Source organism: Chiloscyllium plagiosum, chromosome 16 (genome assembly GCF_004010195.1).
Source record: "Chiloscyllium plagiosum isolate BGI_BamShark_2017 chromosome 16, ASM401019v2, whole genome shotgun sequence".
Taxonomy (NCBI): Eukaryota; Metazoa; Chordata; class Chondrichthyes; order Orectolobiformes; family Hemiscylliidae; genus Chiloscyllium; species Chiloscyllium plagiosum.
Genome location: NC_057725.1, coordinates 60,124,595 through 60,151,288, shown reverse-complemented (window position 1 = coordinate 60,151,288; position 26,694 = coordinate 60,124,595). Strand labels below are relative to the sequence as shown.

Genomic DNA, 26,694 nt, shown 5'->3' with positions numbered 1-26,694 from the left:
TATCAATGCATGTAACCACATTTCATAGCTCTTTCATTCTTTATAAAGAAGTGCAATTCCTGGGCATCTTAAGACTGGACTGCTATATATGAATACTGTTTGACAGCCCATTTTATTTTAATCTATTTTCTTGCCACTTGCATCGGACTGTACTTGGCTACATGCAATCTAATATCTGCTGAAATAACCAAGAATTTAGTTTGAAAGTTCAAACTAATGTAAAGTTTCACAGACTTCAACTCCTGATGGCTCCTGACGGACCCAAGAAGCTTGTGTAACGCTGTTGTGATTTAATTGTGTGGGGGTGTGTGTCTGTGGAGTTGGTATAATCTCTGCTAATTGTCTGTCATCACACAATTCACCAGAAAAATGATGTTGCTTTTTTTTCCGTTCAAGTGCTCTTTACTGTTGGCTTATCATTACCACTGGGTTTTATCATCCTCTGCTTTTAGCTTTTTAGTGGTGTGGTGGGTCTCTTGGCACTGGCAGTATATTTGCACTCCTCCTGTTTCTTGTCCTTTCAGAATCCTAAAGCATATGTTACATTAAAAACATAAATCATCTGTGCTATGTAGTGCACAGAACCATGTGTTTTTTTGCTATTGATTCACCGTGCTAATTGGTTGAAAGCCTTGAAGTGGAAAAGCTGGAGTACCATCAATTCTGATAGTATTGACAGCACTGTTCAGATAGTTGTTATGTTCACTTTTACCATTTTTTTTCTGAAACATGTGATCAACCTCTTAAAGACCTTTTTATTTTAAACCAAAAAAATGCCTTTTAATGAATGCACTTTGAGTATCCAAGATTTCCAGGAGATCTGTTTCAGGGAAATTCAGAATGATGACCCTTCCCCCATGATTTATTAATGCAGTAAAGCTTGTTATATAACTATCAGCTGGGAATAACCACAAAATCCAAAATACAGCCAATCATCATATTTTGTCCATGATAATCTAGCTGCTAATGATGGCTGGATTTTTTTCTCTCTGGCACCTGAAGTGGTCTTTGACAGATTGTACAACACATTAAGTTGGATAAAGAACTGGAAAAACCTAGTATAATTGGAGCATCTCTCAGCAGTCGGCTGTAATTACAGAGCAGCCACAATCATCCAGTTATCTGCCTTCCTTATTGTCCACAAGGATTTTCATGCAACAGAGCTCAATGATAAATGTTGGACACGCTATATCTGCTTACGCCACCTGTATGACATAAATTGCCTTCACCGCTCTAGAATTGTGATTTTATTATAATTATCTTTTTGGTATCATGCGTCAAGAACAAAGGTCTGGGGACTCTATGTAATGTAGCAAGCTCCAAAATTTACTAGGAGTCCCCCTCCTTATAACAAATAATAAAGGTAGTATTTGATCTGAGCAAATCTAACTTTTATCTGTATGCTGCTTGGATGGATTAATTCATAGAATCATTGCACTTAAATGACTGGACTCTCAGCTTCACCAGTGAAATAGAAAGCAAAAATGAATGCAGTAGATAGGCTAAAAATAACGTAACTTGGAGGTTGTCTTTTTGCTTAAAAGAACGTTTAACAGCATTTTCCATGTAGACACTCATGTAGACCATTAGTTGGCTTTTGCCCCCTGCAGTGTGAAACCCAGAAATTCTTCCAGCTTTTAAATTACAGTTCTTCATAGGGGTTGAGTAGAGAAGTCACCTTTCTTAATAACTTGATCTCTTAAGTCTTCAGTTTAAATTCTGTCAATTTCAGTCAGGTACAGAGCAGAAGCACTTTCATAGACCTTAAGCAACACACACTATATTTAAGTTTGTTGAAGTTTTCTTTTACCCTAAGTCAGAAAATCAGAGAAACTGATGAAACTAAACAGCATTTGGTGCACTCTGCCTGCTGATTACACTGTTTTCTTCAGGGCAATTTTGGAAACTAATTGTTCTGTGATATCTCCCACATTACATATTGGGATCAGTGGCATGATGGGGAGAGCACTGAGGGGAGAAGTATAATGAGAGGCCATACCAGAATGTGTATGCAGGGTAATAATGTTTTTAATATTTACTCTTGATAGCCAGCTTGTTACTATTGTGAGAGATGTGAATTAATTGAGATTGGCATGCAGAAAAACCAAGTAGAGAGTGTTGTAAAGTGAACTCAAATTTTGAGTATAGATTCTGGTTGTTGTGAAAGTAGACCAAGATGTGTCAGAATAGAAATGACGGCACTTTTTCAAAAAAAAACTATTCAATCTGCTTTGCTGTTGATTATAGATATTTTGTTTCTGATGGTGTTGTTTTGAACTCATGAAAGATTATATTTAAAACTGGTTAAAAACTGAGAGCAGAAATTGGGATTGTGACTGTTGTACATGTTCTGGATGGTTGAAACGTAATGCTGTGTCCAATTCTCCCTTCTAAATTTTTTCATCAACCTGTTCAAAGATGTTATGACACACCTCCTGGATCAGGAGGAACTTGAATCCCATACTGCCTGGCCAGTGCTGAAAATATTTGAGTTATGCTATAACATAGGACACTCTGTTTTAATAGAACTTCCAATTCATCTTAATAACGTGACTTAATTAAAAATACAACCCAGCAGATGTTGAATTCTAAAATAAAAACAGAAATTGCTAGAAATACTTGGTAGGCGTGCAGGGAGAGAAACAGTTCATGTATCAAGTTGTGTGTGACTCTTATATACATTGGTATTCATTTGCATGGAATTTCTGTTCATCTGCTTTGTGGGACAGTGTTGAGGTAATTTTCACTAGCCCTTCCCATATCTTAAAAGGAACACACTGAATTTTGAAGCTTGAGAATATAATATAGCGAAGAAAGTAAAATGACGATATATCATCTTATTCCAACAATAGGGACACTACCACTGCACCTTGAGCCCTAAATGCTTGTTTGTATGCTGCGTCTAAGGGCATCTCTAGTCATTAGTAGTAATAGATAGACAACTGGTGAATCTTAACAAGAAGAGGCACATACCTTGCATACAATTGGTAGTAAGGCATAACTATTTATGACGACCAAGCATTAGAGATGATGCTCCTTTTTCTATTGGGGTCTCATGCAAAGTTTCATGATTCTCCTCCCAGAGACTGCATGATATCATGTTGGGTGCATGCAATTTAAACATTAACTTTATCAGAATCACTACGTAACAATGTCCACATTACAATCTACAGTGGTGAAAGAAACTCAAGTGAGAGTTTCAAGAACTGCAAGTTCATCTATCTAGCTTTACTCTTTGATTCCATGTATTCTGTCTTAGCTAGTTGCTCTAATTCGTCTTTCACTTATTCAGACTTTTGCCGTGACTTTTTATTTGCTTACTTTTCCATTTTCTGTACAGGCAGCTTTGGTTCACTTGTTTTGCTCCATGTGGATTTTTTGAAAATGCCATATTTAGTTATCTGCAGTCACAGCATATGCAAAACTTGGGAAGTACTTCAGAGTTTCATGTGCACCTTATTAATGTTCTTCCAAGTTCCATCATTTTATCTAATCATGGTCAGTAATTATTTTAACATCGAAGAATGTATACACTAATGAGTTTGGCGCTGTCTGTTATTACAGTATTCTCTGGATGATATTTTCTGTTGTAGTAACTTAAATCTTTGTTTTACTGCACTCAGGTTTCACTTTCTCTATTTGTCTGTTTGCATTTTCAGGCTAAAGTAGTCGATGTCTGAACTCTCATAACTGAGAGCTAATGTGCCTTTCCCAAATAATCAGCCATCTTATTCACAGTAAATCTGTTTCAAACTCTGTACTGTGTATTTTGAGAATAGAAGGATCATGCTCCACTGAAATGAATGAATAACCTTTTCACAGAATATCAGGGCAAACTGAGAAATAATGTACTCCATTTGAGCTTAACTATTATTTGCTCATGGGAGATAGTATAGCATGAATGATTCCCCAAAAGGAGGGAAATATTTTCTTGGGGTCACAGCCTTAGGATTGTGACTTTTGAGTATTTTTAGTTTTGCGCCAACTTCTTTGAATTGATTGTTTATTTTTAAATTGCCGAAGTTTACAAATCCTCTAACTACCGCTTCCTGAAACTTGTTTCCCTTTATTCTTTGTTGATGTGTCTTTACTACTCTTTGGACAAGTTCCTCTGGGATTCTCAAGTTATGAACATCCTCTGTTCACAAATCCGAGGCTGTGTTGCTAGTTTTCCTAGTCTCATATTCTGCTCCTTGCACTCCTAGGTTCCAGTGCTACAGGATCCCTTTTGCAAATTATATAGCAATTTGTGTCGAGAGTATGGTGCTGGAAAAGCACAGCAGGTTAGGCAGCGTCAAAGGAGCAGGAGAATCGATGTTTCAGTCATTAGCCCTTTATCAGGATTCTTCACTTTCTCCTTAGATAGGAATATGTCAAGAAGTCATGCTTAATGGTCCAAAAGGGACAAAAAGCAGTTCAGGTTCATTTGTCTGAGCTCTGCCACAAGACTGCTGGATGCTGTTCTCCAAATAATATGGCAACCTATCAAACGTGCCAACAGATTCAGTTAGTTTTTCCCACTATCCAAAGTTATGTTAAGCATTAACATCCCAAGTACTCCTGAACCCTAGGAATATCCTGACTCCTCAACATTGGAGTTCCTATCCTTTCCCATATTGAAGAACCCATCATGATGTTTACAAATCCTGAACTGCATTATTAACAATCCCATTACCCGTCCTCTCTTTATTCTCTCTGATTTTCTCTGCATCACCAAGACTACATATTTCCATCTCTGTAATAGTGCCCATCTTCACTTCTCCTTTGGTACATGTGCTGAGGAACTCTTGTCTATGCCTTTCTTTTACTACTTTTACCTCCAGGCTTGGACTATTCAATGTTGTCCCATCCTGTATCCATCAGGAACATGAACTCATGTGAATTCTGCTGCTGTATCCAAACCAAGTCTCGTTCACAATAACTGATGTGCTGGAATGCCTATTACTGTGCTGAAAATACTTGAGTTATGCTATAACATAGGACACTCTTGTTTTAAAAAATACTTCCAATTCATCTTAATAACGTGATATAATTAAAAGCACAATCCAGCAGATGTTGAATTCTAAAATAAAAACAGAAATTGCATATGACTCTTATATACATTGGTATTCATTTGCATGGAATTTCTGTTCATTTGCTTTGTGGGACAGTGTTGAGATTAATGCTCCTTCATTTTCACTAGCCCTCCCCCATATCTTAAAAGGAACACACTGAATTTTGAAGCTTGAGAATATAATATAGCAAAGAAAGTAAAATGACGATATATCACCTTATTCCAACAGTACATTTACATCTATTTACATCTGTGGTAATCTGTCTATCTCTGAGGAGCCTGAATCAATTTAAATGTTCGTATGGTGTAAATTACAGCTGGAATTCTCAAATTAAAAGACAGCAGCAGTACATTCTACACTGAAGGATTTCTGCAAAAGGATAGAAAGTGTTCTCAGATTAGTATTTGTTTTAAGAGGGTACTGCTGCAAACTGGTTTAGCAAAGGCCTTGCACAATTTTGCTTTTGCAATGTAAAGATACTTATATTAAAATGCATAATTATGTCAGCCTGATATCTCCTAACAAAAATGACAAATTGCTCAGATCCCACCCTAATCTACAAATAACAGATATTTAAATCTTATGAATACAATGCCTCATTAAAATTAGGCCATTGTTCTGTTTCTTTTTCTGTATATCTGCTTTATAGCACATGGAATATTGCATTTCTTAACTGGAAAAAGGGAGCACCAACAAAGCCTTTGACTAGTGGATTGCATTATTAACTGTTGTATTCTGTGAACACCAGATGTAATATTTTCTTGCTTTGCTTTTCTATGTTGAAGGGATGGAGGGGAACGGTCACGCCTTCGTGCTCCAAGAAATGCAAGAATGACAGCCCCATCACTGGGACGCTTTGTTCCTAGGTAAGAACTGTTTTATCATTGCACAGATCCAGATCTTAGAAAAACACCATTCCTTTATAACAGCCAGATGGCGACACAACATGAAATACTTTGTATACAAGGTCTCCATCTTACTGTCTGTTCTTTCGATCAGTCAGGAGCTAAGCAGTCAGTTCGATAACTATAGAGGTAATGTAATTGAAAATTAAGCACATAATCCTGACCGTATATGCAAAACTAAGATGCCATACCACTATACATAGTTAGTTGTTCAGCTTTCTGAATCAATATGAACCTCAGTCTTTCTGATATGCATCACATGGGCTAACTTGTGGAAAATTACAAGCACATCATGGTGGCAGTAGTGGCAGCAAGTTGGTACAAAAAGATGGTGACAGCAAGCAGGTATTAATAGCTGGTGCCAAGTTAGTACTGAAGTGAGAATTGTGAAAGGTTATTTGTCTAACAGTCACCTATCACACTCTGAGGTCAGAGCTAAAATTCAGTTTAACCACCAAGTTTGGAGTGTACAACTGTACTGGAGAAAGAACTTTTTTGTGCGTACACAGCCTCTTTTTAAAAGAGGCCACAGCTGAATCAGTTTAATAAAAAAAAAGTTTAAAGATGCAGGAAGGACAGTACATCCTATGAAAAATATACTTAGAATAAAATTCAGCAAATGCAGAAAAAAATACACAGATAACAACTTGCTTATTTTTGAAAAAGTCTTGCCTGTGTCCAGCGGTGGATTGATTCTGACAACTTGTTTTCAGAAACTGTGGGAAAGTTTTTGAAAAGACTATGATTGCCACATCTGCGTTAATGTGAGTGCCTGGTAGGGGCACAAGCCTACAAGTTCTGCATCAGTTACTTTTAAAGATTCAACACAATAAAGAGAGTAGCCAAAATAACAGAAGTTTTAAACTGCCACACAGATACTTTTTATTACAATTTTAAAAAATACTAAGAAGTATAGTGAAGATGGAAAGCAAATATCTGAACATGGGCCGGCAATCCAGTAACATTGTTAGAAATTCCATTATTCAAGGAATCTTCACTTTATTGACCAACAAATCATAGACAAAAAGTGATATTGTCAAACATCTTATTGCTTTGGGAAACATAGGATTGCAAAGAATTAAATCCTCTGGTATTTTGAATGATGACCGCATAGGTTCAGGCAAGCCTTAAAAAATGCCTTAAGGTCAGAGTCAACTTCAATATTCAGGCTTGAGTTTATGTACTATGGCCAACAGCTAGGCGAAAGTATCAACCAATCTGTGGGCAATTGTCGATGCTAATACAGAATGTGATTCTCTTCAAGTTAACTACATTGAAAGGCTGATGGAACTGGTTATTGCCTCTTAAGCCCTTCAAATCTTTCTGAAAGGGACTTCTGGACAGGATTACATTGTTGTTTCAATATGAGAAGGAGAATGCAAACTTGCAGCAACTGTAGCAGGATAGCAGCATCAGCAGGTGTTTGATTCAACATTCATCAACAATAGTGTCCAGGTCTTACACAAGATTTAGGGTGGCACGGTGGCTCAGTGGTTAGCACTGCTGCCTTACAGCGCCAGGGACCTGGGTCCGAATCCAGCCTCAGGTGACTGACTGTGTGGAGTTTGCACATTCTCCCCATGTCTACTTGGATTTTCTCCAGATGCTCTGGTTTCCTCCCACGGTCCAAAGATGTACAGGTTAGGTGAATTGGCCATGCTAAACTTTCCATAGTGTTCAGGGACGTGTAGGTTAGGTGCATTAGTCAGGAGTATGTGTAGGGGAATGGGTCTGGGTGGTTACTCTTTGGAGGATCAGTGTGGACTTGTTGGGCCGAAGGGCCTGTTTCCACACTGTATTAATTCTATGGAAGAAAAGATGCGGAATGTCTTATCCACCAAAACATTGTCTAGTATTTCACAACACATTCCAGCTATTTTCTGCAAGAGGATTTTGAGCTGTAATGTATTCGCTCAAAGAAACTTAAAAGTTCTCTACAGAAACATGTGAAGTAGAGCTAGCCAAGGAACATGTCAAATATGTTTCCAGATTCCCATCTCACGCACATAGGCATGTCAACAAAGCCCTAGGATTAACTGGAATGCTACAGCTTATGAACTCCAAACAGACAGGACTTGGTTGGCATGCTAGCACTGTGGTTAGCACTGCCACCTCACCGTGCCAGGGTGCTGGATTCGATTCCAGCCTTGGGCAACTGTCTGTGTGGAACTTGCATGTTCTTCCCATTTTTGTATGGGTTTCCTCTGGGTGCTCCAGTTTCCTCCCACAGTCCAAAAATGTGTAGGTTAGGTAGATTGGCCATGCTAAATTCTCTTTTAGTGTTCAGGACTGTGCAGGCTGAATGGATTAACTATGGTAAATGTGGAGTTCCAGGGGTAAGGTGAGATGCTGTTCAGAGGGTCGGTGCAGATTTGATGGGCCAAATGGTCTCTATCCACACCTGTAGCGATTTTACATAGTCAATTTGGTGCACCACATGGATATTGGAAGAAAAGCTGAAGCCTTTTCTTCCTTCCATCATGAAGCTAAATGGACAACATGCCCTAAATTTAAGATTGAAAACTTTATGTTCCAGCAAATGTATTCTTCACCATTATGATCCCTTTGAACTTACCATGTTGGATGTAGATGCACTCCGGACAGGCCTCAGAGCCCAGCAGTTACAAGATGAGAATCATTTATTGCTTCCAAAGCTTGCCCGAATGCTCAAACAAGTTACTCAAATGTTAATAGGGAAAGTCTCACTTGAGTCTTCAAAATACAAAAGTTCCATACAGAGCAGCTCCATGCCTACACTGCCTAATTCTAAAAATCCATGGTAATGATTTCAAAATATAATAAATATCAGACACTCTAATGACTATTCCCAATGTTCTTTGCTGACTTTCAAATCCAGCAAAGAACAAAAATGTCCTTGAGACTTGAAAGTTGTCAAATTGGTGTTTGAAAGTGGTCTTCATATTGATCTCATTAATTTTGGTCATAGACCAGCAGAGCAGATTTAACACATTATGTTTAATGACAGCTAGCTGTAATATCTCAAAAAAAACACCATCAGTACATGGCTTGAATATCATAAACAGTTCATTAAACAAGCATTTTTTTTTTGTCATTCAAAGGTGAATTAGACATTGTAGGAATGTAATTTTCAATGGTAAAGACCATAAGACATATGAGCAGAAATTAGACCATTCAGCCTATCGAGTCTATTCTGCCATTCAGTCATGGTTGATAAGTTTCTCAACACTATTCTCCCATTTTCTCCCCATAACCCTTGATCCCCCTGACAATCTAGAACCTATTTATCTCTGTCATAAATATACCCAATGACCTGGCCTCCACAGCCTTCTGTGGCAATGAATTATATTCATTCACCACTCTCTGGCTGAAAAAGTATCTCCTTATCTCCATTCTAAAAAGTCTTCCCTTTTGTCCAAGGCTGTGCCCTTGGGTCTTACCAATGGGAACATCTTCCCAACATCCACTCTGTCCAGGCCATTGTGTTATCTGTAAGTTTCTATTAGATTCCAACCCCGCCCCCAAATCAAATCCTTCTAAACTGCATTGAATATAGACCCAGAGTCTTCAAATATTCTTCGTATGTTAAGCTTTTCATTCTGGGGAACATTCTCGTGAACCTCCTCTGAACACACTCCAGGGCCAGTACATCCTTCCTGAGATATTGGGCCCAAACCTGCGCACAATAGTCCAAATGTGATTTGACCAGAGCCTTATAGAGCCACAGAAGTACATCCCTGCTTTTATATTCGAGTCTGGTTAGAGACAAAATAACTGCAGATGCTGGAATCCAAAGTAGACAGTCAGGAGGCTGGAAGAACACAATAAGTCGGGCAGCATCAGGAGGTGGCGAAGTCAGTGTTTTGGTGTAACCCTTCTTCAGGATGCTTCGGGTGTATTCAAGTCCTCTCAAAGTAAATGCCATTGTTGCATTTGCCTTCCTAACTACTGACTCAACCTGAACTGAAAGTTTACCTTCAAAGAATCCTGGATTAGAGCTCCCAAGTCTCTTTGCATTTCAGACTTATGAATTTTCTCCCCATTTAGAAAATTAGCTATGCCTCCTCTTCCTACTAATGTACACGACCTCTCACTTTCCCACGTTGTACTCTAGACCGATGATCATTCCTCAAGCACTATGTCAAGATGTACTTGATCACATGCACCTACATTATGTGGGTGCAGGGAAAGATCAGTGCACGAAGATATCAGTTGGCCCAGCATCAATAAGGACATTGATCAGTTGATCAAGTTGTGAAATATGTCAACTCCGTAAAAACATAAGGACTAGGTGGAGCAATTTAGCCCTTTGAGCCTGCTCCACCATTTAATATGATCATGACTGATCACACCTTGGCCTCACCTTTACCTTCCTGCCCGCTCTCCATAACCCTTCAACCCAAGTATTTGAGAGAGCCCCTCATTCCACAGAAATTCTTTGAGCCATGAAGATATGACTGTACCATGATGCCTACTTCACCAAATTTCCTTTACTCAATCAAATCAAAGCTACCACAAATGCAACATAAGCTGCAGTATTCAGTACAGTTGACATTCCTGAATTGATTGTGTCCTTCAGGTGTGCACACTAAATGTGCTGTCAGTGGAGCATTCAACACATTTACCTTGTCTCCTTGCTATCCTCATTTTAGTAGTTTTGCAGAACGCATTGTTCATAAGATGAAGTCCACGATTGTTAAATGCAAAGATACTTGCTGTAATTTTAGGATAGCCATTTTGAATCTACAAGCTGCTTCTCAAGGCAATGGTTTATCCATAGTCTTCTCATATTTAGAAGACTAATCCACACAGTTCTTTAATCAGAAACTCTTACCACACAGTACATGGTGCAGTTAGAAAGAAGGAAGAAAATTATACAAGAGTATGATCGACAAGACCCAGGTAGCTGTCCCAAATTGAACGAGAACAAACCTTTGTATGATCCTTGTATGAATACATGGATCTGTAGAAAAATACTTCAAATCATTCAGCTAAAAAATGAACATCTCCAAGTTGTAAGTGATCAACCATTTGCTTTGCAAGATGATGACTCTGAAACTGAATTTATTGTATCAGACAGCAAACGTTTATCTTTAATGCATGATATGCATCTGTCTATAACAACACACTGCAGAGTGAAGCTACACAACTGGTCACGATAATTATATAAGGATTCGATCCCATCCTGTTGTAAGGCAAAATGTTGGCTTGACATGCACAGATGATGCACTAATGTGCATCCTTGTTATATTTATCAGAACAGGTTGTTTCCTCTCAAGGGGAAAAGAAAGGATGTTGTCTGGTTGCACAAATCTCACTATGCCTTCAAGACAGCTAGATGGCATCACAACATTGTTGTAGGATAAAAGATTAGTCTTTGTACATTCAATGAACAGGCAGACAGCCAATCTGCTAGCCATTCCACTCTGTAGAGAATCTAAGTATAAGCTAAATAAGCATCTAACACAGACCATAGATGTGAGTCTGTGATCCTATATTAGTGTATGTAATTGGTTTTTACTAAACTTTCAGATATCTAACTTAATCTGAATCTGACTCTTTGTGGTTGGTGTGTTATATGGGCTAACATGTTTAAAAATCACAAGCACATTAAGACCAATTATTAAACCCACCATTGTAATTCTGGTGCCCGTTGAAATGTACTTCTCTTATTTGTTCTAAGTTAATGGAGCTGCAAGACTGCAGTTGGCTGTGATTAGCTGGCAGCTTGCATGATGGAGAGGGCATGTCAAATGTTGCAAGCAAATAAACTCCTGTATGACAACCCACTGCACAGCCCCAAGTTCAAAATGTTTTTACTCTAATTTCCTTTTCTCACTTGACACAGATGACATGATTTTTTCTCTTTCATATTTTTTTCTCCTGCCAATCCCTATCTGTTAAAATTCAGCAAGTGTCTTGCTGTGGGAGAGGTAGTGGGGAACAGGTGAAAAATATACTGAGGAAAGAAATCCAACTAATTCATAAATTTCCTTCTTCCACTTGTAAATTCTTTTTTCATGAGGCATTTTTTATTCACTCGCGGGATGAGGCATCACTGGCTCGCCCAGCATTTGTTGTCCATTCCTAATTACCCAAGAGTCAGCCACATTGCTGTGGGCCTGGAATCATTGCAGACATGTGTAGGGACATGAAATGGAGTTTTCCAACAATTGACGATGGATTCAGGGTCATCAATAGATTCTTAATTCCAGATATTTATTGAATTCAAGTTCAACCATCTGCCTGGGTCCTCAGAACGTTACCTGGGTCTCTGGTTTAACAGTCCAGCGATAAAACCATTAGGTCATTGCCTTCCCTACATGGTGATATAAAAATGGACTGACAAACTATACGAGAGAATGGCAGGAGTTTTGTTTTCATCCTCAATTTCTTGGCATTTGGGAGATCCGGAACTGGGAAAGGAGAGCATCCCATGCTGAAGTAGAAAGAAAGGTGCAATTTAAACATTTTTTCACCCTGTTGACTATTAAAGTAGCTATTTGGCTCTTAAATGAATTTAGAGTTTTAATTTAGAAATGCTATGCTCAACAAAGAAGCTCGTAAGCTGTCAGCAAAATGCATCTTGCAGCTATTATTACCTGAAGTGTGCTGCTTTATGCAAACTGTACATTCCATTTCATCATTTGTTTTTGAATCTTGAATCCTGAAAGTAAAGTTTGGAAATTCAGGTTCCAGGCCTTCCTTTTCTTTCAGTCAGATTGGAAGGTGTTTGAAACCTGGCTTAGGCTGGTGATTTGGAAGAAGACGACCCATCAGTCAAATAAAGCACATCATAACATTCAGTTTTTGCACAATAAAAATTTATATTTTCTTGTCAAAGTGCTCAATTGTTGCTTACTAAGAAAGGAACTTTTGTATTTGATTAAATATTTTATTTCTTGCAGGCGATTTCTACTTCCTGAATACCTTCCTTATGCAGGCATCTTCCACGAAAGAGGACAGCCTGGATTAGCCACTCATTCCTCTGTCAATAGAGCCTTGGCAGGTAAACATTATCTGTGACTGTTGGACCTCATTAATAAATAGGTTAAGAGACATTTCCTCCTAATCCAGAGAAAGGAATGTCAACTTGTGTTGTATAATAGTGGGTAGCCTGTAACCCAATACTGGATTCGTGGTGCTGGAAGAGCACAGCAGTTCAGGCAGCATCCAAGGAGCAGCAAAATCGACGTTTCGGGCAAAAGCCCTTCATCAGGAGTTTCACGCTGTAAAGGTTGTTTTCTCATTATGCAATATGACTATTAAGTCAGCTTTATGTACTTTTGACAGATCTAACCCAATTTTGTCTCTTCCTATGAAAGTTCTTTTTCTTTCCCTACTTCTCAACCCTGTGATGGTATTTATTTTTCCTTGACAGTAATGGTTGTTTCAGGCCACTGCCATTGCTGGTCCTGAGTCAGTGATAGCAGATGATCCAGTTGTTTGTGGTGTTGGTTTATTGACCCTCTTCATTGCCATTGCTTTGATCTTGCTACTTCTTTCATATCACTCAGCTAGGATAGTGAGTTAACTATTCAAGATACCTCAAGAAATTGTCAGCATCACAATTCAAAACACTTTGTATTACTGCGCAAAGAATCTAGAGATCTTTTAATGCTTTCCATGTGTTTTGTAGGAGTGCTTCCTCTTTCTATGTTGAATAAAAATAACAAACTGTAGTTGAGCAGGTCCATTAGTCAACATTACATCTGTCCATTAGTAAATTCTAGGTTATTGCCAGTTTTGCAAATGAGTTTTCTCCATTTCACTGTATCGTCTCTAGACCGAGTCTTGTGACTGAGCATTTTGAATGGCAGTGTTAATCACTGGGTTCTCTGTAGCAATGCTTACAGATGGTTTAATTTTGGCTCAAAATAAATTCACCAATCTATTTGGTCTTTTTATAAATGCTTCATTTTTTCTCAGGCTGTGATTTAATAGTATACATGCCAAAATGAATATAAATTCTGCACATACTTCAGTGCTTGAATTAAGGTGAGTTTGTTGCTTTTAGTGAGTAACTTGAGTGATTTGTTTATTGCTGCTAAAATTACCAAAAGTGCACGTTACTGTTTAAGACAGCAGGGATATTACTGTACTTACTTAGGCTATTCATTTTATATTGAACAAATACCACAATAAAAATCAAATTAGTTTTTATTTGCAAATGGTATATTAAGTCTCTAGAAAAGTCATATAAAAGGGAAAAGGTAGCACCATTGCATACACCAATGTGTAATCAGATCATCCAGATACAAGTTATACTTGTCAATTGCTTTAATGCTCTTCTTATAAGAGGAGCTGTTTTGGAGAAATACACATTGGCTATTCATTAAATGAGCAATTTACAGAAACAACAACAATATCTGGGTGTCAATGGTTTTGGTAAAATTAATTTCATCGCTCATTTAATATCTTGAGATTACTAACTCTAATACCAAGGTCTCAGCTTAATTCTCCAGATAGCTGTCAGAAGTTATTTCTGTTGTAAACTTTAGGGTTGAGTCAGTTTTGTGATAGAGTAAAACGGAACAATAAAATAATTTTTTTAACTCAAATTTTTAAAGCATCCTTTTATCTCAATTCAATTGAGAAGGCAGTGTTTCTTTTGTAGATCCCTGGCATGCTAGTTTGCAAAATCAGACCGTGCCACACATATCACTGAACTGTTACGATAATGGCAGCACACACAGTTGTAAATAGATATTTTGCCTGACCATGGTTTCATGATGGACAGTTCAGTTTGATTGCTTTAAACATTTTGCATAGAAGAAATTAATAATAGAGCACAATTAGTGAACTTCAAGTAGTGTTGTTTTTGTCTAGTTACATTGCACACAGAGAGGTCAGAATATTCATCACAGTGTTATTGCCTATGCATGTTTGAAATTGATATTTTTTTTAAAAATGTTAATAAAATTTCTGACTGTATTCAAATTATAAATGAAATATTTAAATATTATTTGCACTAAGTTTTGAAAGGCATTGTGAGGTTTGTGAGCTCATTATACTACATTAAAAACCTTCATATCCATATCTTTTGGCAGCTCAAAAACAAATTTCTGTTGTTTTTTTTGGCTGCAGGTAATGAGGGTGTAATTTGCCTTAGCAACTGTAACAGGCTGCAAGTAAATCAGTGTGGTGCTTTTTTTATTAATTCATTTATTGTCTATTTCTAATTGCCCAGGGAGCATTTGAGAGTTGACTACATTTGCTGTTAGACTGAAATCATATGTAGGCCAAACCGGGTAAGGATGGCAGATTTCCATCCCTAAGGGACGTTAGCCAATCAGATGGGTCCTGAGTTAGTGATAGCAGATGATCCAGTTGTTTGTGGTGTTGGTTTATTGACCCTCTAGATTACCATTGCTTTGGTCTTGGGTTTTATTGAATTCCGATATCATCACCTGCTATCGGAGGATTCAAACCCAGAATATTAGCCTGGGGTTCTGGATAATTCATACAGTGACATTGGCACAATGCCACCACCTCCCTCTCTTGCTGCTGCTTGTGAGTCAATAAATACTAGTGGAATTTTCTTTGTGTACACATTACTTATAACTGTAATATCCTTCTTCAGCCAAATGATCCAGCTAATCTTCACTTTTAATGAACATACATTTGGGCAAAGTACCAAAGAGTTGCTGGTCTGTGGGAAACCATAACCTGGAGAGAGAATTGTTTTTGTATTCATTCATGGGATGTGGGTGTCTCCAACTAGACCGACAATTAAGAGTCAATTGCAGTGCTGTCGGTCTGGAGTCACATGTAGATCAGACAAGGAAAGAATATCAGATTTCCTTCTCTAAAGGAAATTGGTGAATCAGATGGGTTTTTACAACAATTGGTTGTGGGTATATGGTCACCATTGGACTAGTCTTTTATTCCAGACTTTTATTGAAGTAAAATTGTACCATCTGCCATGGTGGGATTCAATTGCATATCCCCGAACATTAATCTTGGGTTCTGGATCACTAATCCAGTGACACTGCCACTTTGCCGCCACCTTTTCATGTTGGCATCGTAAGCTTTGAAAGAGATTGTGAGCATTCTTGGAAACAAGGAGAACCGTTGTTGAACAAATAAACCCAATTAATGTGCCTACATCAAATAATAAATCAGTTTTAAGTGCCATCACTCAATCGCTAATAATTTGTAAATTATTCTTGGATTAAGATGCTGAGCCTAAGACTGATATTTGAACTCCTTGTTTGGAACCAGTGCCTGGCTAAACTTTGATGCATTCAATGAACGTCGTTGCAAAAATATATCTCATTCCATTGTCCATTGTTGAACAACTAAATAAGCTTTGCAGTGATATTACTAATGATTTCATGAAATTTTCCTCATACTGGGTGGTCAGTAGAATTGGTATATTTTCCCTTTATGTGCTGACAGCTTTTCATATTTCTATTATGCTGGCATTCAAATTCTTCTCTGACACCTTGCCTGCCTGCAAATGTTACCCTATGTCTTGAATACACCTTTTCTAGCTTTCAAGACTGTTAGTTAGTTAAAGTAAATGATGCTGCCTTGCAGAAATTAATTATTAGTTTGCAGGAGTAAACTAAACATGCAAAAAGTCAGCATCTAAGTGGAGGAGTGGAGAATGAAAGTATGATGACAGGAACATGTGGTGATGAAAGGTCATGGAAAATTGACAAATCTCCTTTTAGTTAGACTGGCAGCTGTAGAGAATGAAGTCAGCCCATTGATCTCGTTCTTAACTAAGGAAACATACTTTCTCATTGAGACATCTGTGTGTACACAAGATTTTAATTGTATTAAATATGACGCTATTGTGAAAATGGTTGTAGGGTGAGATTTTCGCAGCTTTAAATTTGACCTGCTTGATGATCCAAAAATCAAATTTCACATATTATAGAATGAAAGGAAACTGATGAGGTTTTCATACCATCTGTTTGCTTAATTTTCAGCAGTTTACCGAAAGCATATTAACCAACCATTAGCAAAACCAAATCGATGAGCGTGTCGCCACCATACGCACAGCCATCTGTACTTGGATGAAAAATAAATGGATGAATAATTGGTTTCAAATGACAAATAAACATTTTTTCTTCATAAAGACCCCTGCTTTATCTTCGGAATGTGGGCCAACATAGAAATAGGGTACAACAGGGTAGGCTCAGCACATATTGACAGTTACCCAGGTTTTGTATTGCTTATTAATTTTACTCAACCAAGTATGGGCCGAAGAAGAAATTGCTTAATACAATGTTTATCTTGATTTATCTTGTTATTGGCAATTCCTGTCAGTGAATCCATGGTTCGCTGCACTCCGTAACTTGTCTTTGCCTGCCTAATACCGAACAAAGTGTGAATAAGCTAATGATTGAAGGAAAGTTGAAAAAATTTCAGTGAGATTTGCTTTGCTTTGGAAACTAGGACAACACTGGTTAAGTGACCAAGCATAGCATCTACAACAGTTAAACACTTTTCCTAAATTTCTTTACATATGAGTGCAAGAGTTAAGTTGCTGTGGGTTTTTTGAAAAAATACTCAATAGCCTGAGTGTGTGAAATTCAGTTTTAAATTGCACAACAATGTTAGCTGACTAGTGCAGAATCTCTGGCCTTCCATTTATGAGTGCATAAGAGTGGCTGCTGAGTAGATAATCCTGGATTCATCTCCATGGTCCACATACAAATCTATATTGGAAAGGAGGAATTCAAACTAAACTTTCAAAACCCAATTTCAACTATGTGAATGCTATCTTTGTTTTTCTCATTCAAACATATTGCTAACACCAAAGGTTCTCGTAGCCAAGGCCTTTCTGGACTGTGTCATACAGTCATAGAGTCATAGAGATGTACAGCTGGAAATAGACCCTTTGGTCCAACCCGTCATGACGACCGGACATCCCAATCCAAACTAGTCCCACCTGCCAGCACCCAGCCCATATCCCTCCAAACCTTCCTATTCATATGCCCATCCAAATGCCTCTTAAATGTTGCAGTTGTACCAGCCTCCTTCACATTCTCTGGCAGCTCATTCCATACATATACCACCCTCTGCGTGCAAAAGTTGCCTCTTAGGTCTCTTTTATATCTTTCCCCTCTCAGTATCCTGATTGCATTTCAGTACAATTGAAAATTTTTTGAATATTAACTAACTTTAAACCTGTCTCTGTGTTCAGCACAATAGCTATTTTCTGAGAATGGCATTATTTACCACTGACAAAAAGCTTCATTTTTGCTGCAGCAGAACCAGCTCTTGCTATGACCAGTAATTAATTATTCTAGTTTCTTTTCAACACAAGTGCAGCACCACTTCATTTAGGAAATGTGCCCAAACATGTCCATTCAAACTGTCTGTCTTTCATATGACACCGAGTGGGCTGAATGATAGAATTAGCACCCCTAACAATCTATTCACAGTGTAGTTGCTATTATGTAAATGAATGTGGTTGTGCTAAAAGGCCGTAAGAGTCCTAACAGGTATTATGTTAATCTACATAATTGATCATATTGTAAATTGTAAGCATCCACCTGTTGCCATATTCAGTGAAATGGTCCAGATGAAAGCACAGCATGATTTTTGTTCGAAAACCTTGTTGCAAATTATATGTTTTAAAGCTTCCAAATGAGTGTGTTGGTGGATGAGTAGGCAGATGGTGTCAGCAAGCAAATGATAGATGTCTATTTAAGTTCACTATAAGGGAAATTTGTATTTGGAACACTTTAATTATTGCAGCTCAGTCCCGAATTTCTGTTACTGTTATTGTACCTGAAGCCCAACTCACGTCTGGGATATGGGCTGGGTGCAATGAGAAATTTTATTCAGTCTTTTTGAAAATAATTGTGATAACTAATTAATTCTGTTGTTTTCCCTTGTTTCCTTTAAAGAAAAATTTGGAATAAATTTCAGATACTGTTACTTCCTTTAACATAGAAGATTCTGATAAATGTCTTACTAGAATGAAATGCTTTTGAACAAGAATATGCATGCACGTGACACTTGTCACAATGGTGTAGGGACTGGTAAGCATGACGTTGTTTGCTGACAAAAATGAAGTCATCGCAATGTATGCATCATAAATTTCTGCATTTCTACCATCATGGTTACTTGTACTGCAACAAAAATGACCGTGTGCAAGCAGAGGTTTGTGGCAGCTAGGATTGACTGAGAGCAATGCTGAGACAAGTTAAGAATTGGATAACAAGGGCATTGAGGGATGAAAAGAAAGCAGTGAGCAGAAGTGATGGGGGAAATGGGTGACAATGAAGAGAAGAAGTACATCTACAGAAACTGGATTAATACTTGCCTCGGTAGTACAGGGAAAGGAAGAAGATTGTCAGTGTGAATTTGGGAGGAAAATTCCAGTTTGAACTGGTTGAGGGAGAAAATAATATTACACTGAATTAAACAGAGTAAAAGAAGAGTGCTTGACACAGGGATGTTGGAGGAGGAATTACTATGGAATTGGATTGTGTTGATATTACAGGTTCAGGGAGGATCTGTGAGTATAATCTTAGACGTGAGTTGGATGCTGTTTACATTCATTTATAACTCTGCCTTTGCCTCTTGCTAAAGTTGTATATTGCAAACAGCATCTTCCCTCATTGGCTGTCACCCACCTCACTACTAAGCATTTCTGAGCTTTGTACCTCCTATTGGAATGCCTCAGCCCCTTGTCTGACCAAGGCTGACACAGCCCCTGACTGAGCACAGTCTCAACTTGTACTTTTTCAAATCTAGAATAGCGATAAATCACTCAGAAATAAAAGTACAATTGTAAACTTTGGGAAGCTCATTGATCTGTGACAAAGTAGTAGATTGGTCAAATATGTTCAAGTGTGTGAACCAATTTCTGACATTCTGCTCAAATGCAGCCTTTGATTAAAAAGAAAAATGCTCTCCCACTGTAACTGGAAAAGAAGAAAGAGTTTGAATTGATAATGGGTGCAGTAAAATGGAGCCTTCAAAACAATTTCTGTTGGAAAATAATTAATTTGTTTGCTAGTGGGACATGTGTTAGTTATAACATGATTTGATTTTCTATCACATTGATCGGAGACAAGTGTTTTGCTTTGCACATCTCTTTCACTCTTTCATTCCATTTTTCTTTTATTTGTTATGATTTATACTTTTTTGTGATTCAGTCCATAACTTGTGCATTCTTCTCAAAGTCTATGCTTTGCTGTGTCATCTCCTGATTTTCATGCACATTTTTGTTTCTTTGCTCTTCATTGTGTTTTTTGGATAGTCAGAGTTTTCTTCCCCAGAAAGGTTACCACGCAGAAAGATACAATTCAGTCTAGTGTGTCTCTGCTCACTGAGTGAACTATCCACCCATTGTAATCCCACTTGCCAACACTTGATCTGTCTCCTTGCAGGTTACAGCGTTTGAAGTGAAAATGAAAATCTCTTTGAAATGAGTTGAATGTTCCCTACAAGTAAATAGATTTATGGACCTCATTACAGCCTTGGTCCAAACATGGACAAAAGAGCTTAATTCCAGAGGTGAGATGAGAGTGACAACCCTTGACATTAAGGCTGCATTTGACCGAGTGTGGCATCAGTGAGACCGAGCAAAACTGGAGTCAATAGCTATCTGGGGGCATGTGGTTGTTGGAGGTCAGTCATCTCAGCTCCAGGACATTTCTGCAGGAGTTCCTCAGGCAAGTGGCCAGGGCCCAATCATCTTCAACTGCTTCATCAGTGACCTTTCCTTCATCATAAGGTCAGAAGTGGGGATGTTCACCAATGATTGGGCAATATTCAGCACCAGTTACGACTCCTCAAATATTGAATCAGTTCATGTTCAAATGCACCAAGATGTGGACAATATCTAGCCTTGGGCTGACAAGTGGCAAGTAACACTCACGCCACACAAATGCCATGCTATGACCATCACCAATAAGAGACAATCTTGCCTCCACCTTTGTCATTCAGTGGTGTTACCATCACTGAATCCCCCACTATCCACATATTGGGGGTTATCATTGACCAAAAATTAAACTGAACTCACCACATAAACATAGTGACAAGGGCAGGTCAGAAACTAAGAATACTCCAGAGAGTAATTCACCTCCTGACTCCCCAAAGCCTGCCCATCATCTACAAGCACAAGTCAGGAGTGTGATAGAATACTCCCCACTTGCCTGGATGTGTGCTGTGCGAGCAACACTCAAGCAGCTTGACACCATCCAGGAGAAAACAGCACTCTTGATTGGCCGTACACCCACAGCCAACCACTCCCGCTACCACCCACACTCAGTAGCAGCAGTACCATCTACAAGATGCACTGCAGAAATTCAGTAAAGATCCTCAGACAGCACCTTCCAAACCCATGACCACTTCCATCTAGAAGGTCAAGGGCAGTAGATATTTGGGAACACTACCACCTTCAAGTTCCCCTCCAAACCACTCGCTATCCTAACTTGGAAATATATTGCTGATCCTCCACTGTCGCTGAGTCAAAACCCTGGAATTCCTTCCCTAATGGCATTGTGAGTCAACCCACAGCAGGTGTACTGCAGCAACTCATCACCACCACTTCAAAGTGACACCTAGGGACAGGCCACAAATGCTGGCCAGCCAGCAGCACCCACTTCCCACAAATGAATTTAAAAATAATGTTAAAATGTCAGTGGAAGAAGAAAGTAATAAAGATCAGAGTTATTGCAACTAAATACTTTAGTTGGATTTTAGAATGGCTCAAGTTCAATAGATTTGAGGTGTGTTTCTCCTTCCACTTTTAAAAATGCTCCATCTCTCAGTTCCTCACCTCAAATTTCAACTCAGCCCTTTACACTGATTCTGCTCATTTTTCTTTTCGATGAAACCTTTTTACTCTTCATCAAATGAACTTAAATTTTCTGCTGCAACTGCTAATAAATTGCTAGGGTGAGGAATGTTATTATGAATCTCTAATCTTTGATACCTTGTGACTAAAAAAGTCTATCCTCCCTTTTATAAAAGAATTTATGGCTTCAATATTTCTCCTTTTATTGATAAATGTTGGCTTTTTAATAAGTAAAAAGATCCATTCCAATTTAACCTCGGCTGACATCTGTGTTCATGATGATTTTTATGGTCATGGATATTAAATCCACACTATTATCTAACAGGTCCTGTAATACTCCTTTGCAATCGGGGCTGGTGTGAGACAGTTTGTCTATTTCCCGCTAATTCACCTAATCCTTGACTACTGTCATCTGCATTCCTAAAGCTTATACAATATTTTTCATTCTTGATCCTTGTGTTAGATCTGTCTCTTGCAAAGCACCCTACAGTGAAAGTAGCCCTATGTTGCTTCACAGAATGAATACGTTTGGTGATCTTGTATAATTTAGTTTTTTTCTAGGTCTAACTATTGTTGTCATTTTTTGATCTTTTTAAATTCAAGGCACATTCTACAGCATTCTGCACCATTGTTTCTGCTTGTGGGATCTTTAGAGTTACGAAATTTATTTGTATCCAACATCAGCTACTGGCTTCCTTTCCTTTCAGTCACTGCTATTTTTCTTCTACCAAATCTGATTTCTGTAACATCTAGAAATCTTTTTTATATTGATTGTTTATATGTTGTTAATAGCTGTATGAAGTAAACTGATCTTTGATAAATCCCAATCTTACTAAACTTGTTCAGTAAGATTTATATATTATATCTTTACTTAACATGAGCTATTATACAATTAACATGGTATAATTGTAAAATAAAGTAGGAATTTTCTGCTTTTAGAGGAGGAACCAATATGCAAAACTTTTTAATCCATCATTTGATTTTGGCTGAAAGGTTATTGACTTGAATGTTTTTTTCCCCCTCCACAGATCCTGCCTGAGCTGCTTAGTATTTCCAGTATATTTTATTTTTAGTTCAAATTTTTGGCTTGCACAATGTAGTTTTTTTCTCTCAGTTCATCAAACTGAACAGCTGCCTATTTAGTCATCATTACCTGTCTTGTTATTGATGGCTTAAAGAACAGAAGGAGGTTTGATTCTTGCTACTTGAGATTCTGTGAACTCTGGTTTCTTGCAATGGCTAATGTGAAAAATTAATATCAACACATACCGAGAGGCCTCTTAAGCTTTAATTTTTTGCCCACATTACGTTAGCCTTATTTTGGCCAGGATAATGTAAAAGCGTTACGCTTGGACTTACCCTCTTGGCTTAAATAGAATGAATCCATAAGTATGTAAGTTGCTCGCTGATCTTGATGGTTTGTTTTCACACATTTCATCACCATGACTAGGTAACATCATCATTGAGGCTCTCCGGTGAAGCACTGGTCATATATCCCGTCTCTCTATTTATAGGTCCTGGTTTCTTAAGGTGGGTGATGTCATTTCTATTTTTTTTCGGGGGAAGGTAGAGGGATCTAAGTCGATGTGTTTATTGATGGAGTTCTGGTTAGAATGCCATGCTTCTAAAAATTCTCGTGCATGTCTTTGTTTTGCCTGTCTTAGCATATGGTGTGTTGTCCCAGTCAAAGTGGTGTCCTTCTTTGTCTATATATATATATATATATATATATAGAAACTTAGTGATAGTGAGTCATGTGTTTTGATGGCTAGTTGGTGTTCATTTATCCTGGTGGCAAGTTTCCTGCTTGCTTGTCTCATATAGTGGTTTTTACAGTTCTTGCATAATATTTTGTAAATGATGTAGTTTTGCTGGTAGTATCTAATGGATTCTTTGGATTCATTAATTGCTGTTTAAGTGTGTTGGTAGGTTAGTGGGCTACCATGATGCCAAGGGGTCTGAGTAGTTTGGAAGTCATTTCTGATATGTCTCTAATGTAAGGTCATGTATAATAGTTTTTGGTTGCGTTGTGTCTGCTTGTTTGCATTTGTTTTTGAGGAATCAACAGATTGTGTTTATTGAGTACCCGTTTTTCTTGAAAACGTTGTGTAGATATTTTTCTTCAGCTGTTTGTAGTTCTTGGGTGCTGCTCTTTGAAATAATGTCTTGATGCAGCAGAAGAAAAATATTTATACAACGTTTTCAAGAAAAATAGGTGCCTAATAAACACAATCCGCCGATTCCTAAGAAACAAACCCAAATAAGCAGACACAATGTAATTAAAAACTCTAACCACATTACCTTACATCAAAGGCATATCAGAAATGACTTCCAGACTACTCAGACCCCTTGGCATCATGGTGGGTGGCACGGTGGCACAGTGGTTAGCACTGCTGCCTCACAGCGCCGGAGACCCGGGTTCAATTCCCGCCTCAGGCGACTGACTGTGTGGAGTTTGCACGTTCTCCCCGTGCAAACATACTTAAGTGCTAACACACTTAAACAGCAACTAATGAACCCAAAGGATTTATTAGATACTACCAGCAAAACTAATGTCATTTACAAAATACCATGCAAGAACTGTTTTTTAAAAAAAAAAAACACTACATTGGACAAACAAGCAGGAAATTGCCACCAGGGTTCATGAACACCAACTAGTCACCAAAAGACATGACCCGCTATCACTAGTTTCCAGACAAAGAAGGACACCACTTTGACTGAGACAACGCACACATCTGAGGACAGGCGAAACAAAGACGTGCACGAGAATTCTTAGAGGCATAGCATTCTAACCAGAACTCCATCAATAAACACATCAACTTAGATCCCATCTACTGTCCCTTGAAAAAAAGAACCGGAATTGACATCACCCACCTTAAGAAACCAAGACCTATAAACAGAGAGGCGGGACATACCACCAGCACTTCACCGGAGACTCTCACTAATTATGTTACCTAGTCATGGTCATGCAACATCTGGAAACAAACCTTCCAGCTCAGCGAGCTAACTTACATATCATCAACCTTAGTCAGAAATCTTCTCAAAAATTGCTGGAATGAATCAACCATTGTTCTGTTTCTCAACTCTGGCCAGAGACCTTTGCTGGGGGTTGTAGGCAAATGGATATTGAATAAAGACAGTTTTTTTGTTTTGGCATGCATCAGTGCCACCTTCATCCTCAACACTCAATGTGTAAGTTTGCAATTAAATTGTTTTCATTTGCTTTATTATTCCTCATGAAAATGCATTCTTACTTTATGTTTCATTATTTGAAGGCATCTTGGAAATGTCAGTAATTCCAATGGGGTCACCGCAAATCACAGTATGAGAGTGTCTCTCTACAGAATGTTGGTATTCTTCAGACATGAATATTTTTAAAAGTATGGAAAGATGAATCAGTTTGGTATCTTTGAAGAAACTACAGGCTCTCTGTTTGAAATTTTGTAGTCAAATTTAATTGCTGTATTTTATGAGCTTTTGTTTGCATAAATGAGCCACTTTTAAAAAGAAGAAGAGTAGTTCAATAAGCAGTCCCCACTCCTAATCTCTCAAAAAAACCTGAAATGTGCAGGTTGGCTTTACTGCGATAAACGTTTAAAGAAACTTAAATGACCACCATGGGACAGTACATTTATATTGCACCTCGCCTTTTTAAGTTTTAAAAATTGAGGCATTATTGAACATTTTGATACCTTCTTGCAAATATTTTTCCTCTGACGGAATAATCAACAAAGTTTAATGATCTGCAATACTGCTCACTTAATACTCCTTTTCCCCCATTATCTATTGTATACCAGAAGGTTTTCTATGACCAAGTAAGGTTCGTAAGAGTTTTCTTGTTGGCAATTTCTTTTTTGCTGGGTGAACTGATGTTGAATGGAATTTAACATTTCCTGTTCAGGTGCATGCTAATATATCTTGAATATCTCTGAAGCTCTCTTTTTAAAGAGCCTCTGTTCCCATGAACTAAAGGTTTTGTTAGAAATTAACTTTGTGCTTGTGGCTCTGATGTAAAACGATGATTCCAGAGACTTCATTCCCACCCGCCCCCTACACACACACACACATCCGGCCTGACCCCAGTAGAAAGCCCTCTTCATCCTCCTGAAGGAAATTTGAAATGCACTGGACTGCATGCCTTGCAAATAAATGGTAGGTAACGTGGCATTGCCTCCATGCAACCAAGCAGCCTGCTTCTATTTTAACATGATTTGGAGATGCCGGTGTTGGACTGGGGTGTACAAAGTCAAAATTCACCCAACACCAGGATATAGTCCAACAGGTTTAATTGGAAGCACACTAGCTTTCGGAGCGATGCTCCTTCATCAGGTGATTGTGGAGGGTTCGATCGTAACACAGAATTTATAGCAAATGAGTCTTTGTTTGTGTGTGTGTCTGTCTGGGGTGGGGGTTGTGAGTGTGAGAAAGTGTGTGTGTGTGTGTGTATAGTGAGTGCAGAGTGTCTTAAGTCTGAGGGAGTGCTTGTGTGGGAGTCTGTGTCTATATAAGGGTGTGTGTGGGTGTCTGTGTGCGCGTCTGTGTGTGTGTGTGTAGTGCAATGGTGATCACCTGTAATGTGACATGAACCCAAGGTCCTGGTTGAGGCCCTCCCTATGGGTACCGAACTTAGCTATCAGCCTCTGCTTGGCCACTTTCCTCTGCTGCCTGTCCCGAAGTCCATCTTGGAGGATGGTCACCCGAAGGTCCGAGACTGGATGTCCTGGACCACTGAAGTGTTCCCCAACTGGGAGGGAACCCTCCTGTCTGTTGATTGTTGTGCGGTGCCCATTCATCCGTAGCCTTTGCTCGGACCTTCGGGTGACCATCCTCCAAGGTGGACTTCGGGACAGCTAGCAGAGGAAAGTGGCCAAGCAGAGGCTGATAGCTAAGTTCGGTACCCATAGGGAGGGCCTCAACCGGGACCTTGGGCTCATGTCACATTACAGGTGATCACCATTGCACTACACACACACACACACACACA

General features: G+C 38.5%; 1 protein-coding gene across 4 annotated transcripts in view; it reads left to right on the top strand.

The window, feature by feature from the left end:
• Positions 1-26,694, top strand: part of LOC122557951 (activating molecule in BECN1-regulated autophagy protein 1-like) — a 384,568-nt gene that overhangs the window by 144,927 nt on the left and 212,947 nt on the right. For all 4 annotated transcript variants that reach the window (XM_043706209.1, XM_043706207.1, XM_043706208.1 and 1 more), the window contains 2 exons: positions 5,840-5,920; positions 12,847-12,947. In XM_043706209.1, coding sequence (XP_043562144.1) covers positions 5,840-5,920; positions 12,847-12,947 — 182 coding nt within the window. The remainder of the gene's footprint in view (positions 1-5,839; positions 5,921-12,846; positions 12,948-26,694) is intronic.